The sequence below is a fragment of the Leucoraja erinacea genome, chromosome 18, assembly GCF_028641065.1.
Source record: "Leucoraja erinacea ecotype New England chromosome 18, Leri_hhj_1, whole genome shotgun sequence".
In the NCBI taxonomy this organism is placed as follows: Eukaryota; Metazoa; Chordata; class Chondrichthyes; order Rajiformes; family Rajidae; genus Leucoraja; species Leucoraja erinaceus.
The window spans coordinates 80,001-98,033 of NC_073394.1; the positions used below are offsets into that span (position 1 = coordinate 80,001).

General features: G+C 50.9%; 1 protein-coding gene across 2 annotated transcripts; it reads left to right on the top strand.

The window, feature by feature from the left end:
* Positions 1-1,391: 1,391 nt before the first annotated feature.
* Positions 1,392-12,835, top strand: LOC129705530 (dispanin subfamily A member 2b-like). 2 transcript variants are annotated; one of them, XM_055649099.1, is made up of 2 exons: positions 1,392-1,678; positions 12,350-12,835. In XM_055649099.1, exons 1-2 carry the CDS (start codon positions 1,520-1,522, stop codon positions 12,512-12,514), a joined length of 324 nt encoding a protein of 107 aa, XP_055505074.1. In that variant the 5' UTR covers positions 1,392-1,519; the 3' UTR covers positions 12,515-12,835. The 2 variants fall into 2 exon arrangements, with proteins under 2 accessions (XP_055505074.1, XP_055505075.1); XM_055649100.1 differs by lacking the exon at positions 1,392-1,678 and adding an exon at positions 7,489-7,620.
* The last annotated feature ends 5,198 nt before the right edge of the window (positions 12,836-18,033 follow it).

The following is an 18,033-nucleotide window of genomic DNA, read 5'->3' on the forward strand; positions in this document are numbered from 1 at the left end:
GTAATCTTCTCAGGAAATAGAGGCGCTGATCAGCTTTCTTGATAATTGCATCAGTGTTCTCGGACCAGGAAAGATCTTTAGAGATGTGCACGCCCAGGAATTTGAAGCTCTTGACCCATTTCAACCATCGACCCGTTGATATAAACGGGACTGTGGGTCCCCATCCTACTCCTTCCAAAGTCCACAATCAGTTCCTTGGTTTTACTGGTGTTGAAGGACAGGTTATTGTGCTGGCACCATATGGACAGTTGCTCGATCTCTCTTCTATACTCTGACTCATCCCCATCAGTGATAGTCCCACAACAGTGGTGGCGTCAGCGAACTTGATGATGGAGTTCGCACTGTGACCGGCTACGCAGTCATGAGTATAGAGTCAGTACAGTACAGGGGCTGAGCATGCAGCCTTGAGGTGCTCCCGTGCTGATTGTTATCGAGGCTGACACATTTCCACCAATACGAACAGACTGTGGTCTGTGAATGAGGAAGTCTAGGATACAATTGCAGAGGGAAGCGCAGAGACCCAGTTCTGCGAGTTTGGTAACCAGCTTGGAGGGGATGATTATGATAAATGCCGAGCTGTAATCAATGAATAACTGCCTGACATTTGAGTTTTTGTTGTCCAAGTGGTCCAGAGCGGAGTGGAGGGCCAGTGAGATCGCATCCACCGTTGATTTGCCAACTGACCATTCCAATGTGGACGGGAGCAGATGGTGATCAAGGGGTGATCCCGAGTAAATACTAGAAGGCGAGGCTGGAGATTAGGTCCTTAGTGATAGGAGCAGAATTAGGCCATTCGGCCCATCTATTCTACTCCTCCATTCAATCATGACTGGTGTATCTCTCCTTCCTAACCCCATTATCCTGCCTTCTCCCCATAATCCCTTGACACCCGTACTAAGTGTGGTCACGGTGGCGCAGCGGTAGAGTTGCTGCCTTAGAGCGAATGCAGCGCCGGAGACCCGGTTCGATCCCGACTATGTGTGCTGGCTGTACGGAGTTTGCACGTTCTCTCCGTGACCGGCGTGGGTTTTCTCCGAGATCTTCGGTTTCCTCCCACACTCCAAAGACGTACAGATTTGTATGTTAATTGGCTTGGTAAATGTACAAAATGTCCCATAGTGGGTGTAGGATAGTATTAATGAGCGAGGATCACTGGTCTGCGCGGAAATGGTGGGCCGAAGGGCCTGTTTCCACGCTGTACCTCTAAACTAAACTAAGCCAATCAAGTTTCTATCTCTATCGATCGAATTTATCTCTGCCTTAAAAATATCCAAATATCCACAGACTCTCCCACTAGTGGAAACACCCACTCTATCCAAGCCTTTCACTATTCCGTTTCAATGAGGTCTCCCCTCATTCTTCTCAACTACAGCCAGGAGATCGCGGCTGCTGTGGAGGTCGCGGCTTGTTGGCTCATTGTGCACTCGCCCCTCCGTTCGTTCTGCTTGGCACTCGTTCCAAGCCCCGCCTTGCCTGACCAGCCCAGTCTCACAACTCCGCTCGTTCCCTGCAGTCCACGATGGAGTACAGAAGTGACCAGGTGCCAATGACTCCTCGCTCCGCGCAGACGGTGTCCGTCGCGATGCCGGTGCGTGACCACCTGCCCTGGTCCCTCTTCAATCTCTTCTACATGAACATCTGCTGCCTCGGACTCACCGCCATGGTCTTCTCGGTGAAAGTGAGTGTGGCGGGGGGGGGACGGGGGACGTTGTAGGGAGGAAGGGAGAGTGTTGTAGGGGTGAAGGGGCTGGAGGGAGGGAGAGAGGAGAGGGTTTGAGGGGCGAGTGGGGGGGGTGGAGGGGTGGAGAGAGGGTTGGGGGGGGGAGAGGGTTGGGGGGGGGAGAGGGTTGGAGTTGGAGGGGGGGAGAGGGTTGGAGGGGGGAGGGGGTTGGAGGGGGAGGGGTTGGAGGGTGGAGGGGGAGAGGGTTGGAGGAGGGGGGGGAGGGTTGGAGGGGGAGAGGGTTGGAGGGGGAGGGGGTTGGAGGGGGACCGGGAGGGTTGGGAGGGAGAGAGGGTTGGAGGGGGGAGAGGGTCGGAGTGGGGAGAGGGTTTGGAGAGGGTTGGAGGGTGAGAGGGCTGGGGGGAGAGGGTTGGAGGGGGGAGGGGGGTCGGAGTGGGGAGAGGGTTGGAGGGGGAAAGGGTTGGAGGGGACGGGGGGGTTGGAGGGGTGGAGGGGGGGGGAGGGGAGAGGGTCGGAGGGGGGAGGGGGGTCGGAGTGGGGAGAGGTTTGGAGGGGGAGAAGGGGGTGGAGGGGGGTGAGGTGTGGGGGAGGGAGGGGAAGGGCTGGAAAGGGGGGAGGGGAGAGGGTTGGAGGGAGGGGGGGGAGGGAGGGGGGAGGGGGAGGGGGGGAAGGGGGGGAGAGGGTTGGAGGGGGAGGGGGGTTGTTGAGGGGGAGGGGGTTGGAGGGGGGGGGGAGGGAGGGGGAGGGTCGGGGAGGGGGAGGGGAGGGGGAGGGGGGAGGGGGGAGGGGTTGGGGGGGTGGGGGAGGGGGAGGGGGAGGGGAGAGTGGGTTGGAGGGGGGGGGGGGTTGGAGAGGGGTGGGAGGAGGGTTGGGGGGGGAGGGGGGGTCGGAGTGGGGGGGGGGGTTGGAGGGGGAGGGGGTTGGAGGGGGAGGGGTTGGGGGGGAGGGGTTGGGGGGGGGGGGGGGGGGGGAGGGGGTCAGGAGGTGGGGGGGGAGAGGGTTGGAGAGGGGGGGAGTTGGGGGAGAGGGGGTGGGGGGGGGAGGGGGTTGGAGGGGGAGGGGGTTGGGGGGGGGAGGGGGGTCGGGAGTGGGGAGGGGGGGGGAGGGGGGGGGGGTGGGGGGGGGAGGGGGGGGGAGTGGGGGAGAGGGTTGGAGGGGAGAGGGGGGGTGGAGGGGGAGGGGGTGGAGGGGGAGGGGGGTCGGAGTGGGGGGGAGAGGGGGAGGGGTGTGAAGGGGGTGGGGGGGGAGGGGGAGGGGGTCGGAGTGGGTGGGGGGAGAGGGGGTTCGCCGTGGCCTGGGTTAAATCTTGGGGTGCTCATTCGGGGCGGAATCGGGATCGCCCCGAGTCTCCCCGGGTCCCGAGTCTACCGGGAGCGGCCACACCCTGCGTGGATAAATACCGTGTGGACACCAGCAACTGCAGGTGCTAGTTTACAAAAAAGACAAAGTGCTGGAGTAACTCAACGGGTCGGGCAGCCTCTCTGGGGGGCATGGAATGGATGGGTGACGCTTCGGAACAGATTTAGGGTCGCGATTTAAAACGTCACCTCTCCATGTTAAGCAGAGATTACTCCAGCACTTTGTGTCTTTTTGCGGGATAACTCTAGTACAACTCTAGTACAACTCTAGTACAACACCGCCGGTGAATTAAATCCAGGTTTGTGAATCTTGACTTCCACCCGCCGGGGGTTATATTCACGCAGAGACGCGCTGGTTGTTTTGTCCACGGGGGAGGGGGGGGGGGGCGACTCGCGGGGGGAAGGGACAGGAGGCGAGAGGGGGGGGGGTGACAGGAGGCGAGAGGGAGACCAGGAGGGGGGTGGGAGGGACGGGTGGGGGGGGGGGGGGCAGGGAGGGGGGGGGGGGGGGGGGGGTGAGAGAGAGGCGCCCGCGGCCGCCCAGAATAAACTCACGAGGGAGAGGTAGAGATCACGCGGAGAGTAGGTGTTTTGGGATTACATTCCCGGTGCATATTTTGAATCGCTGGCAGAGTCGGGTATCTAGCCCATGGGGTGAATTCCCAGTGTTAACAGACCCTCTCCCGCGGGATCGCTACTGGGATTGCAAGCGGCTGCGTGCGAGTGGATTCCGTGGTTAGCTTTGATAAGGGCAGGTTTTAGGGTCATTGGGTCCTACATCATAACTACAGGCCCTTCGACCCACCATCTCCATGTTGACCCATTTATACATCTGCAGAACTTAATGATTCAACTATTTCTCTGAATAATAGTTATCTGTGTGAGTGTGTTCCAGACACTAACGTCCTCTCGGAGAAAAACATTTTCTTCAGATGTCGCCTAAACATATGTCCTTGGTTTTAGACGCGTTGAGAGAATGTTTGCTACCATATCTCCCCCTCACCAAACCGCGATGACTATCCCTACCATGTCCATGCTTTTCCGCATGCAAGTAGATCTTATCCCTGTACTGGCCCAGTCACAGCCCAAACGAGATCTCTCTTGCCTTCCCCAATAACCGGGTTTGGATATTATGAGCCCCTGGGAAATTCTACGCCGTCATCTTCTTTGAGAGTCCTCCATGATCTTCTCTTGGTGAACGGGGGGCTTCCAGCACTAACTCCCTGCACCTTGATTCTCTTCATATCTAAACATCTATCGATCTGTGATGAAGATATTCAACAATATGGGCCGCATGGTGGGACAGCGCTTACGGCGCCGGCGGCCCGGCTTCCATTGTACGTTCTCCCCATGATGAACGCTTGGGTTTTCTCCGAGATCTTCGGTTTCTTTCCACACTCCAAAGACCTACAGGTTGGTAGGTCAATTGACTTGGTACAAATGTAAAATTATCCCTAGTGTGTGTAAGATAGTGATAGTGTGCGGAGATCGCTGGTCGGCACGGACTCGGTGGGCTGAAGGGCCTGTTTCCGCGCTCTATCTCTTCAACTAAAACTACTTCCGCCTTTCATTTAGAGAATCCAAAAAGTTTACTAATCTATGAGTGAAAAATGTTATTTGTATTCAGATTAGTGTCTCTATTATGTTTCAATAGATCACTCGTCGTGTCAGGAATCAACCTAATGGAACTTAGCTGCTCACCCATTATATTATATGTTGTGTATATATATATATATATATATATATATATACTAGACCAAGTGCAGACCCGTTGGGTCTGTCCCCCAACGTGCGGTTGTGAGGGGGGGAGGCGGCATGCAGCGTCACACACACTAACTACCCGCCCCCCCGCACTCACGCTAATTACCCCCTTGATATTATATTAATATTATTAATTTGCTCATTTTATTCCATAACCACCCTATCTACTGACACATAGCCCCCAACTTGCAGTCACATCTAGAGAGGGGGGTAGAGAGTGAGGGCAGAGAGAGAATGGGCAGAGACACAGAGAGAGGGGCAAGAGGGAGAGGGAGTGACGAGGAGGAGAAAGGGGAGGGTGAATGAGAGGGGAAAGGTGGGGGTGGAGGGGGGGGAGAGAGAGAGAGAGAGAGAGAGAGAGGGTGAGAGTGAGAGGGGGAGAGAGGGGGGGGAGAGGGGAGGGGGGGAGGGGAGGGGGGGAGGTTTGGGGAGGGGGAGAGGTTTGGGGAGGAGGAGAGGTGAGGGGAGGGGGGGGTGGGGGGGAGCAGGGAGGGTGGAGGGAAGGGGTTAGGGTGTGTGGAGGGGATGGGGGGGTTTAGGGGGAGGGACGGTGGGGGGGGGGGGGATGAAGAGGAGGGGGGGGGAGGGAAAAAGAGGGGGGAGAGGAGGGGGGGAGGAGGAGAGGAGGGGGGGGGAGGAGAGGAAGGGGGGGAGAGAGAGGGGGGGGAGAGGGAGGGAGAGGAGGGGAGGGAGAGGCGAGGGAGGGAGAGAGAGAGTGCCTTTTTATTTCAACCCAAACCCCCCAAACAACCATTTGCAGGCAGTGCTTTTATACTTTAACCATATTTTCATTTTCAAACCACATTAAGGGTACTTACTCACAGTAGTGTGGACATGTGTTCAGTGTTATTCACAGCTCAGAGAAACGTGACCCTCTGCCTTCCTCCAGCTTGCAGACTAATTGAGCCACACCACTTCCTGGTTTTATAGTCCATCCCCCCCCCCCCCCCCCCCCCCCCCTGCCGCCAGCGGGGGCAGCATAGAGAATGGGGAATTTTGTAAAATCATTAATATCTCTGTCATTTTTCATCGACTGGAAAAATCCTCGGCACACATGCGGCGGTGGGGGGGGCTCTGAGCGAGGTGGTCATAAATGACGGCCGTAGGTGGCGGCGTTCTCTCGGAAATCGCAGCACAGATCGCCAAAACAGGTCAAGAACAGACTTTTAGTAATATATACTAGACCAAGTGCAGACCCGTTGGGTCTGTTCCCCCAACGTGCGGTTGTGGGGCGGAGGCGGCATGCAGCATCACACACTAACTACCCACCCCCCTCCCGCACTCACGCTAATGGAGGGGAGGAGGGAGAGGAGAGAAAGAGAGGGAGAGAGGGGCGGGGAGAGGTGGGGAGCAGGGAGGGAGGGGGGTTTAGGGGAGGGACGGTGGGGGAGGGGATGGAGGGGGGAGGAGGAGAGGGGGGGGGGGGGGGGGGAGAGGGTGGGGAGGGGGAGAGGAGGGGAGAGGGGGTGAGGAGGGGGGGGGGGAAGAGGAGGGGGAGGGGGAGGGAGAGGGAGAGGAGGAGGAGGAGGGAGGGGGGGGAGGGGCACACATGCGGCGGAGGGGCGCTCTGAGCGAGGTGGCCAAAAATGATGGCCGTAGGTGGCGGTGTACTCTCGAAAACCGAAGCAGAGAAAGCCAAAACCGGTCAAGAACAGAGTTTTAGTAATATATAGATAGATATATACGCCCTTTCTTATGCTGAGATCTGTACACAATAGTCTACAAAAAGTGCACGCAACATACTAACAAGCATGTTAAACCCCACTGAAGGTAGACACAAATGCTGGAGAAACTCAGCGGATGAAGCAGCATCTTAGGAGCGAATGAATAGGCGACGTTTCGGGTCGAGACCCTTCTTCAGACGCCACTGAGAACTCATTGGTGTCTCAACCCCATTTCTATACTAATTCACTGTCCTCTCCAAATTCCAATTCTACGACCTATTTACACATTTGGAACAATTTATTTGCAAATAATGTTACCAACCTGCACTTTACATTTTAGTTCAGTTTAGTGATACAGCGCGGAAATAGGCTCTTCGGCCCATCGAGTCCGCACCGACCAGCGACCCTCGCTGATAGGGTGTGGGAGGAAACCCGAGCACCCAAACGAAACCCACATGGACACAGGGAGAACGTTAAACTCAAACAGTCACCACTCGAGGCCAGGATCGAACAAAGGTCACGAGAGCTGTGAAGCGGCAACTCTTCCCTCCCAAGGTGTGGGTTTTAGTTAGTTAGAACAACAGTCCCCATCTTCAGTACAGACCCTCCCCAGAGCCTTCACCCTATCCTCCCCTTCCCATCCCCCTCCCCCATTTCCCCAATCCCCTCCCCTTCCCCATCCCCTCTCCTCCCCCCATCCCCTCCCCCTCCCCATTCCCATTCCCATCCCTTCCCCCCTTCCCCATCCCCCTCCCTTTCCCTCCCCATCCCACTCCCCCCCCCTTCCCCTTCCCCCCTTCCCCATCCCCTCCCCCTTCCCCATCCCACTCCCTCCCCCTTCCCCATCCCCTCCCCCATCCCCTCCCCCAGTCCTTGGCCAACACCAGACCTCCCAGATCCCTCCCCCACCCTCAGTCCCTCCCCTGGACCTGGACCCTCCCCTGGACCCTCCCCTGGACCCTCCCCTGGACCTGGACCCTCCCCTGGACCTGGACCCGCCTCCGGCCGCCAGCCCCAGTCGGGCAGGATATCTGGCTCGATGTCGGGCTCGACTCTGACCAATCCGGGCCCCGACCACCTGCCCTGGTCACTCTTCAACCTGTCCTACATGAACTGTTGCTGCCTGGGCCTCGTGGCCACCATCTACTCGGTCAAAGTGAGTGCGGGGCTGGTGACCCTCGGGGGGGGGGGGGGGGGGGGGGCAATAGACATTATGTGCAGGAGTGGCCATTCGGCCCTTCATTGTGATCATGGCTGATCATCCCCAATCCGTACCCCGTTCCTGCCTTCTCCCCATATCCCCTGACTCCGCTATGTTTAAGAGCCGTATCCAGCTCTCTCTTGAAAGTGTCCAGAGAACCGGCCTCCACCGCCCTCTGAGGGAGAGAATTCCACAGACTCACAACTCTCTGTGAAAAAGTGTTTCCTCGTCTCCGTTATATATGGCTTACCCCTTATTCTTAAACTGTGGCTCCTGGTTCTGGACTCCCCCAACATCGGGAACACGTTTCCTGCCTCTAGCGCGTCCAAACCCTCAACAATCTTAGTGTTTAAGAGGGAACTGCAGATGCTGGAGAATCGAAGGTTACACAAAAAAGCTGGAGAAACTCAGCGGGTGCAGCAGCATCTATGGAGCGAAGGAAATAGGCAACGTTTCGGGCCGAAACCCTTCTCCAGTCTGAAGAAGGGTTTCGGCCCGAAACGTTGCCTATTTCCTTCGCTCCATAGATGCTGCTGCACCCGCTGAGTTTCTCCAGCTTTTTTTTGTGTAACCTTAACAATCTTATATGTTTCAAGGAGATATCCTCTCATCCTTCTAAACTACAGAGTGTACAAGCCCAGCTGCTCCATTCTCTCAGCATATGACAGTCCCGCCGTCCCGGGAATTAACCTTGTAAACCTATGCTGTACTCCCTCAATAGCAAGAATGTCCTTCCTCAAATTAGGGGACTAAAACTGCACACAATACTCCGGGTGTGGTCTCACCAAGGCCCTGTGCAACTGCAGAAGGGCCTCTTTGCTCCTATACCCGACTCCTCTTGTCATTCACTTTATTCACTGCCTGCTGTACCTGCATGCTTACTTTCATAGACTGATGAACAAGGGCCGCCAGATCCCGTTGTACTTCCCCTTTTTCCAACTTGACGCCATTTAGATAGTAATCAGCCTTCCTGTTTTTGCTACCAAAGTGGATAACCTCACATTTATCCACACTAAACTTCAACTGCCATGCATCTGCCCACTCCCCCAACCTGTCCAGGTCACCCTGCATTCTCATAGCATCCTCCTCACAGTTCACATTGCCACCCAGCTTTGTGTAATCTGCAAATTTGCTAATGTTACTTTGAATCCCTTCATCTAAATCATTGATGTATATTGTAAATAGCTGCGGTCCCAGCACCGAGCCTTGCGGTACCCCACTAGTCACTGCCTGCCATTCTGAAAGAGATCCGTTAATCCCTACTCTTTGTTTCCTGTCTGCCAACCAATTTTCTATCCATGTCAGCACTCTACCCCAATGCCATGTGCCCTAATTTTGCCCACTAATCTCCTATGTCAAGACCTTATCAAATGCTTTCTGAAAGTCCAGGTACACTACACCCACTGGCTCTCCCATGTCCATTTTTCTAGTTACATCCTCAAAAAATTCCAGAAGATTAGTCAAGCATGATTTCCCCTTCGTAAATCCATGCTGACTCGGACCGATCCTGTTACTGCTACCCAAATGTGCGGCTATTTCATATTTTATAACTGACTCCAGCATCTCACCCACCACCGATGTCGGGCTAACTGGTCTATAATTCCGTTTTCTCTCTCCCGCCTTTCTTAAAAAGTGGGATAACATTAGCTACCCTCCAGTCCACAGGAACTGATCCTGAGTCTATAGAACATTGGAAAATTATCACCAATGCATCCACGATTTCTAGAGCCACTTCCTTAAGCACCCTGGGATGCAGACCATCAGGCCCTGGGGATTTATCAGCCTTCAGTCCCATCAGTCTATCCAACACCATTTCCTGGCTAATGTGGATTTCCTTCAGTTCCTCCGTCACCCCAGATCCTCTGGCCACTAGTATATCAGGAAGACTGAGTAACGGGAGCCGAAATAAGTGGACGAGGCGGAATACCAGGTCATCGGGAGGGTTAGAATCAGCGGGAGACGAAGGGCCGAGCGGCAGAGCCACGGGAACATGAGGGGAACATATAAGGTCACATTCTACCCAGAATTGGGGAGTCTAAATCAATGACATTTGTTTAAGGGGAGAGGGGAAGATTTAATGTGAACCTGTGGGGTAATTTTTCAGAGGGTGGTGGGTGTATGGAACGAGCCTCCGGAGGAGGTAGCTGAGGCTGGGACTATCACAGCGTTTAGAGTACACTTGGACAGGTACATGGACAGGGAAGGTTTGGAGGGGTATGGGTCAGGTTTGGGTAAGTGAGACTTAGCTTGGTCAGGCATGCACGAGTTGGGCCGAAGGGCCTGTGTCTGTGCTGTTTAGCTCTGACTGGCTACTTGCTGAGGGTACAGGCAACAATCCCACACCAGAGACATTTTGTAACCTTAGCCCCCACCCCAAGTGCCGAGGGAGCGCCGAGCTGCTGAGAGGGAGCTCACTGTGGGTGGGTTGCTGGGTGGAATAGGAGTAACTCGGCGGGTCGGGCAGCATCTCTGGAGAACGTGGACAGCTGACGTTTCGAGTCGCGACCCTTCAGACTTTTCTTGCCAATGTGCTGGGACCGTTTTAATTGTTGTTTTTGTCATTGTTGTTCGGTTCTCTGGCTGTTGACAGCAGGATTCTGCCGGCGGATTCTGATGCCACCGAGTGTGGAGCCGGCTGCTGCACTTTGTAACATCGGGATCGGTCTGTACTCACTGTAACCACTTGGGCAGCTGCTGCAAGTCAGGAGCTCCCACAGCTCACATCACAATCTTTGCCGGGACATTCTCCACCCATTCCCACAGCTCACATCACCCGCTGGCTACGGCGACACCTGCTTCAACCCTGCCAATTGTCCATTTCTCATTGACGAGGAGAACGTGTTTCAAGTGACGACTCTCCTGCGCTTTGCGAGAGGAATATACATAGAACAGCCCAGCGCAGGGAACAGCCCCTTGGTCCCAGAGTTTGCGCCGAACACGAGAATCTCCTCAGAGAGACACGAAAAGCTGGAGTAATTCAGCGGGACAGGCAGCATCTCTGGAGAGAAAGAATGGGTGGCATTTCGGGTCGAGACACTTCTTCAGACCTGAAACGTCACCCATTCCTTCTCTCCAGAGATACTGCCTGTCCCGCAGAGTTACTCCAGCTTGTAGTGTCTATATTCGGTTTAATCCAACATCTGCAGTTGCTTCTTACACGTAAACTAATCTCCTCTGTCTGCACGTGATCCATATCTACCCATTCCCTGCAGATCCAAAAACCTATAGAATGCCAACATCATACAAGATAAATTATTGTCATGTGTCCCAGATAGGGCCATGATATTCTTGCTTGCTGCAGCACAACACAATATGTAAACATAATACAGAACAGGAGATAAAAGTTCAGTGTGTCTATAGACCATATATATTTATACACAATAAATAATCAGATAAAGTGCAATAAACGTAATGTTCATAGTTTGTTTGATGTTGTGTTTAATAGCCTGATGGCTGTGGGGGAGAAGCTGTTCTTGAACCTGGATGTTCCAGATTTCAAGCTCCTGTATCTTCTTCCAAATGACAACACGCCTCCACCACCATCCCTGGCATCGCACTCTCGGCACCCACCAAAATTGTGCCTCGCACATCACTTTGACGTCTCAACTTAAACCAATGTTCTCTTGTATTTGTCATTACCACCTGGGAAATGTATCTGTACCTTTCAGAATTACTATTAAAACTTCTATCTAGTCTCATCTCAGCATCTTGCACTCCAGAGAACATACCCCGAGTCTCAACCCAAAACATCACCCATTCCTTCTTTCCAGAGATGCTGCCTGTCCCGCTGAGCTACTCCAGCATTTTTTGTCTATCTTTGGTTTAAACCAGCATCTGCAGTTCCTTCCTACAATTTTGCTCTAACCTCTCCTTAAAGCCAATAATCACTGATCCAGGCATCATTCTGCTAAACCACCTCTGCACACTTCCCAAAGCCTCCAAATCCTTCCTGTAGTGGAGTGACCAGAACGGCACAACTGCACGCAATACTCTAAATGCAAGCTAAACTTTTATAAACCTGCAACATGCCTGGATTTTTATACTCGATGCTTGGACAAACAAAGGTAAATGCTGTATGCTTTCTTTACCACCCTTTCTACCCTATCTACCTGTGTTGGCTCTTGCAACAGACATGGATGCACTGCATAACTGTTGATCAGTACACCTCAGGGTCTGACATTTGTGCTATATTCTCATTACATTTGTCCTCACAAATGCAACAGTTTGCACGTGTCGGAATTCTGCCATTTCTCCCCCTGCTCTGTAACCTGTTGTATCATTTCACAACCTTCTTGACTATCAACAGCTCAAGTATTGTCCTCTCTGCAAAATGTATTAATCAGCTCACCTACGTTTTCATCCAAAAGATTACCATATCTCAGAAACAACAGAGGTCCCATCACTGATCCCTGTGGAACTTAACCCTAACCAGTCAGTCGCCTGCAACTTATTTAACATTTGCGTTAAGATTCAATGAACTATTTGTTTGTAAGTAGACGATAGCCGACAAATTTCTTGTCATGAAAATTGAGTTTCTACATTTTTTAATTTTTAATGTATCAAATATATTTTGAAATAAAAAAAGCAGCAAAGGACAATTAGACAATTAATCAGATACCAATTAGTTATCACCAACCAGATAGTTTGGGTGGACATTTATTTATGTACATATGTTTTCTTTTAGTCTCGAGATCGGAAAGTGGTTGGTGATGTAGAAGGGGCTCTTCATTATGGTTCGACAGCACGGTCACTCAACATTGCAGCCACGGTGCTGAGCATTCTCATCTTCATAATCTTCATTGCGTTGGCAGCCACTGGAACATTTGCAGCAATAAAAGGCACATCATAGTGCCACACTTTGAAAGGATGAGGAGAAGGAATGATGCCCCTGGCAGGAGTCGCCTCATGATAAAGCTCTTTAATTTCTTCATGAATAGCTCATCTATTGCTTGTTTTTCCATCTGTAATCTCTATGGAATGCTCATATGCTTTGCAACAATATCTATGTCTGTTCAATAAAATGTGAATGTATGGCTTAAATAGTATTAATGAAGTCATTGATGGCATGTTTATGAACACAAAAATGTTCTGAGTATTATGCTTTTATTTTGCTCTGTATGGATTTTCAGAAAACATTCAATAAATTAGCTCACAAGAGTCTGTTACAATATTAGGTTACTTGGCTTTGTTACTGTGGATTAAAAGTAGATAAGACTGAAAATATTTCTGGGAGTAACTGAGGGTAGATCAGTGCTGGTCCTCAGCTGTTTCAGGTCGTGCCAAGAACACATGGACAATTGAAATAGAGAGAAATAGTCAAATCAAACAGGCCCTTTGGCTCATCGCTGGTATGGTGGACATCCAACCCCAAATTACCCACTTGCCAGCAAAGATCATAGTCCACTTAGTCCATAGTTTGCGATGCGCGCGGCGGAAGAGGGAATGTCCGGGGAGCCGCTCCCAGGTAGGCCCAATCCACCCGGGCCCAGGTAGGCCCAATCCACCCGTACCCAGGTAGGCCCAATCCACCCGGGCCCAGGTAGGCCCAATCCACCCGGGCCCAGGTAGGCCCGATCCACGTAGGCCCAGGTAGGCCCGATCCACTCGGGCCCAGGTAGGCCCTATCCACCCGGGCCCAGGTAGGCCCAATCCACCCAGGCCCAGGTAGGCCCAATCCACCCAGGCCCAGGTAGGCCCGATCCACGTAGGCCCAGGTAGGCCCGATCCACCCGGGCCCAGGTAGGCCCTATCCACCCGGGCCCCAGGTAGGCCCAATCCACCCGGGCCCAGGTAGGCCCGATCCACCCGGGCCCAGGTAGGCCCTATCCACCCGGGCCCAGGTAGGCCCAATCCACCCAGGCCCAGGTAGGCCCGACTCATCCCATCGACTTCCCAGGGGACTGCGGAGAAGCCATGCAGTGGGGCCTGTCTGGGCCGAAGGAGCATCAACGGTGGCAGCAATGGGAGCCTCGACCTAGGCAGTGGTGGGGCCTAGCAATCGACCAGCGATCTATGAGCGTGATGGGGGGAGGGGAGGGGAAAACAATGGGGAGCCGGCGTGGGGGGACCACCATGAGGGATGATGAGAGGACAAAGGGGGGCCCAGTGGGGGATACTCTAGTTTTATAACCCTCTATCCAGGGGATGAGCCTGCATTTGTGTGTGTGTGTGTGTGTGTGTTTGTTCTGGTTAAGACATCAGGCAAACGGCAGTCAGCCAACAGTTGCTTGGCTTTGTCTTGTTTTTTTCACAACTTTTAATTTAATTTAAATTTCAAGTTTTCGTGCACCCTTGTGTGTTGTGACTGTTGGCAAACACATTTCCCTCGAGGGCTGAATAAAGCTTTATCGTATGTATCGTATGGTATACAATTCAAATGCTTATCATGATGCTTTTTTAATAATGTGGAAGTTACTGCCTCCAACTCTTTCTCAGCAGTTCCTTCTTATCACATGCAATGTACAGAGTAATTCTTTATTTTGCATACATAAGTACAATTCTGGGCTAAGTACAGGATGCATCGAAACACTCCTGGAGTTATCTATCTCAGGCAACATGGACAACATTTTCATTCAATTATCTCTAACCTTTATGCCATAAACCCATGCCCTCTCGTTTTTCACGTCCCTTTAGGAAAACGTTTCTCTTATTCACCCCCTTATCATTTAGTGTACCTGTAAGAGGTTCCCCCCTCAGCCTAAGAAAAACAACCCCACTTTATCCAGCAACATGTTGGTGAATCTCCTATGTACCCCCACTCAATCACATTCTTCCTACAGTCTGCTGATCATCAATGCACATAATAGTCCAGCTGTGGCCTAGCCAACGTATTATGGGCTTGTACCATGACTTGTATTTACTTCTACTCTACACTGCCACCTACAAAGGCCAGCATTCCACAGGCCTTCTTTACCACTTTGTCTATCTGTGCTGCTACCTTTTGAACATAGAACAGGAAACAGTCCTTTGGCCCACAATGTCTGCTGAAAATGGTACTTCCACCCTGGGAAAACGGTTCTGACTGTCGACCCTATTTTTACCTCATAATTTTATATACTGCTACCAGTTGTCCCCACAACCTCCGGTTATTCAGAGAAAACAATCCAAGTCGGTCCAAGCTCTCCCTGTAGCTAATACAAGCATCATTCTAGTAAACCCCCTCTGGATCCTTACAAAAGCCTCCACATCCTGTAATGGGGTGACCAGAACTGCATGCAATACTCCAAATGTGGGCTAATTAAAGTCCTATAAAGCTGTATCATGAGGCCCTGACCCTTAAACTCAATGCCTCAACCAATGATGGCAAGCATACCATATGACTTCCTTACCACCATCTACTTGTGTTGTCACATTCAGGGAGTCTGAGTCTTGCAGACCCTCTAACCTTTCAACAAAAGCATGGGCAATACAAGGTCACTGGCATTCAGACTCACACAACACAGAAACTACCCTTCGGCCCAACTCGCCTGTTCCAACCAAGGTGCTCACATACGTTGTTTAAGGAGGTACTGCTGATGCTGGAAAATCGAAGGTAGACAAAAATGCTGCAGAAAGTCAGCGGGTGAGGCAGCATCTGTGGAGCACCCTTCGCTCCACAGATGCTGCCTCACCCGCTGAGTTTCTCCAGCATTTTTGTCTACCTGCTCACATACGCTGGTCCTATTTACCTGTGTTGGCTCATGTCTTTCTAAACACTCTATCCATGTACAGATTCAAATATCTTCTAAATGTTGTTATTATTCCTTCCACAATTGCTTCCTCCAGTGGCTCATTCCAAATATCAACCACGCTCTTTGTGAAAAAATTGCTCATCAGTTTCCTATTCAATCATTACCCACTCCCCTTACATCTCTGCAGCACCATGTTTTCCCAGACCCTTCCCACAGTCTGCGTGCCATCTAACCATCACAAACCCCATGGCTGAAGGTTACATGGATAAAAGATTTTAGAGATGATCATTCCAACCTTACGGAAAGATAAAATGTGTCGGTAGGAACTGCTGATGCTGGTTTACACCAAAGATAGACACAAAAAGGATGGAGGATGGAGTTAAAGGGAAAGGGTTTCTTAAATGTGTGAGCGTAGAGACCGAAGGGTGTAAAATGAGGGCAGAAGAAATAGGTAGCAAGGTGAAAAGTAAAAGTGGCAGGCAGACCAAACCAGGGCAAAAATCAAAAAGGGCCACTTTTCAACATAATTGTATAAGGGGTAAGAGTGTTGTAAAAACAAGCCTGAAGGCTTTGTGTCTCAATGCAAGGAGCATTCGTAATAAGGTGGATGAGTTGAATGTGCAGATAGCTATTAATGACTATGATATAGTTGGGATCACGGAGACATGGCTCCAGGGTGACCAAGGCTGGGAGCTGAACATCCAGGGATATTCAATATTCAGGAGGGATAGACAGAAAGGAAAAGGAGGTGGGGTAGCGTTACTGATTAGAGAGGGGATTAATGCAATGGAAAGGAAGGACATTAGTTTGGAGGATGTGGAATCGGTATGGGTAGAGCTGCAAAACACTAAGGGGCAGAAAACGCTGGTGGGTGTTGTGTACAGGCCACCTAACAGTAGTAGTGAAGTTGGAGATGGTATCAAACAGGAAATTAGAAATGCGTGCGACAAAGGCAAAACGGTTATAATGGGTGACTTCAATCTACATATAGATTGGGTGAATCAAGTTGGCAGGGGTGCTGAGGAAGAGGATTTCTTGGAATGTATGTGGGATAGTTATCTAAATCAACATGTAGAGGAACCAACGAGAGAGCAGGCTATTTTAGACTGGGTGTTGAGTAATGAGGAAGGGTTAGTTAGCAATCTTGTTGTACGTGCCCCCTTGGGCAAGAGTGACCATAATATGGTTGAGTTCTTCATTAGGATGGAGAGTGACATTGTTAATTCAGAAACGATGGTTCTGAACTTAAAGAAAGGTAACTTTGAGGGTATGAGACGTGAATTGGCCAAGATTGACTGGCAATTAATTCTAAAAGGGTTGACGGTGGATATGCAATGGAAGACTGTATTTAGCTTACCTGATAGGTAAGTTGCTGACAGCCAAATACGTCTTTTTGACACACCATTGCCAAATTGTGTTGACCAATTTGTCGCATGATAACGATTTTATGCCTCCCATATGGTTAATGTAGGCAATCACCGTAGTATTATCCATTTGTAACCGTACATGCAGTTTATTTGATGTATATGCTTTTAATCCATAAAAGACACCAAACATCGCTAAATAATTAATGCCCCATGTAAGTAGTAATGATGACTTTAGGTTAGTCCATCTACCACCTATTAGATAATGATAGAGCTGAAACTATGTCAACTGTTCTAAAAGGGTTGTCGGTGGATATGCAATGGAAAACATTTAAAGACTGCATGGATGAACTACAAAAATTGTTCATCCCAGTTTGGCAAAAGAATAAATCAGGGAAGGTAGTACATCCATGGATAATAAGGGAAATCAGGGATAGTATCAAAGCGAAGGATGATGCGTACAAATTAGCCAGAAAAAGCAGCATACCGGAGGACTGGGAGAAATTCAAAGATCAGCAGAGGAGGACAAAGGGCTTAATTAGGAAAGGAAAAATTGATTATGAAAGAAACCTGGCAGGGAACATAAAAACTGACTGCAAAGGTTTTTATAGATATGTGAAAAGAAAGAGATTAGTTAAAACAAATGTAGGTCCCTTGCAGTCAGAAACAGGCGAGTTGATCATGGGGAACAAGGATATGGCGGACCAATTGAATAACTACTTTGGTTCCGTCTTCACTAAGGAAGACATAAATAATTTGCCGGAAATAGAAGGGGACCGCGGGTCAAAGGAGTTGGAGGAATTGAGTGAAATCCAGGTTAGCCGGGAAGTGGTGTTGGGTAAATTGAATGGATTAAAGGCCGATAAATCCCCAGGGCCAGATAGGCTGCATCCCAGAGTACTTAAGGAAGTAGCTCCAGAAATAGTGGATGCATTACTAATAATCTTTCAAAACTCTTTAGATTCTGGAGTAGTTCCTGAAGATTGGCGGGTAGCAAACGTAACCCCACTTTTTAAGAAGGGAGGGAGAGAGAAAATGGGGAATTACAGACCAGTTAGTCTAACATCGGTAGTGGGGAAACTGCTAGAGTCAGTTATTAAAGATGGGATAGCAGCACATTTGGAAAGTGGTGAAATCATTGGACAAAGTCAGCATGGATTTACGAAAGGTAAATCATGTCTGACGAATCTTATAGAATTTTTCGAGGATGTAACTAGTAGCGTGGATAGGGGGGAACCAGTGGATGTGGTGTATCTGGACTTCCAGAAGGCTTTCGACAAGGTCCCACATAAGAGATTAGTATACAAACTTAAAGCACAAGGCATTGGGGGTTC

Excerpts from the sequence above, each read along its gene's own strand:
- LOC129705530 (XM_055649099.1), top strand. The coding sequence starts at position 1,520 with ATGGAGTACAGAAGTGACCAGGTGCCAATGACTCCTCGCTCCGCGCAG. Across the intron at positions 1,679-12,349 it reads CCATGGTCTTCTCGGTGAAA|TCTCGAGATCGGAAAGTGGT; the intron begins GTGAGTGTGGCG and ends GTTTTCTTTTAG.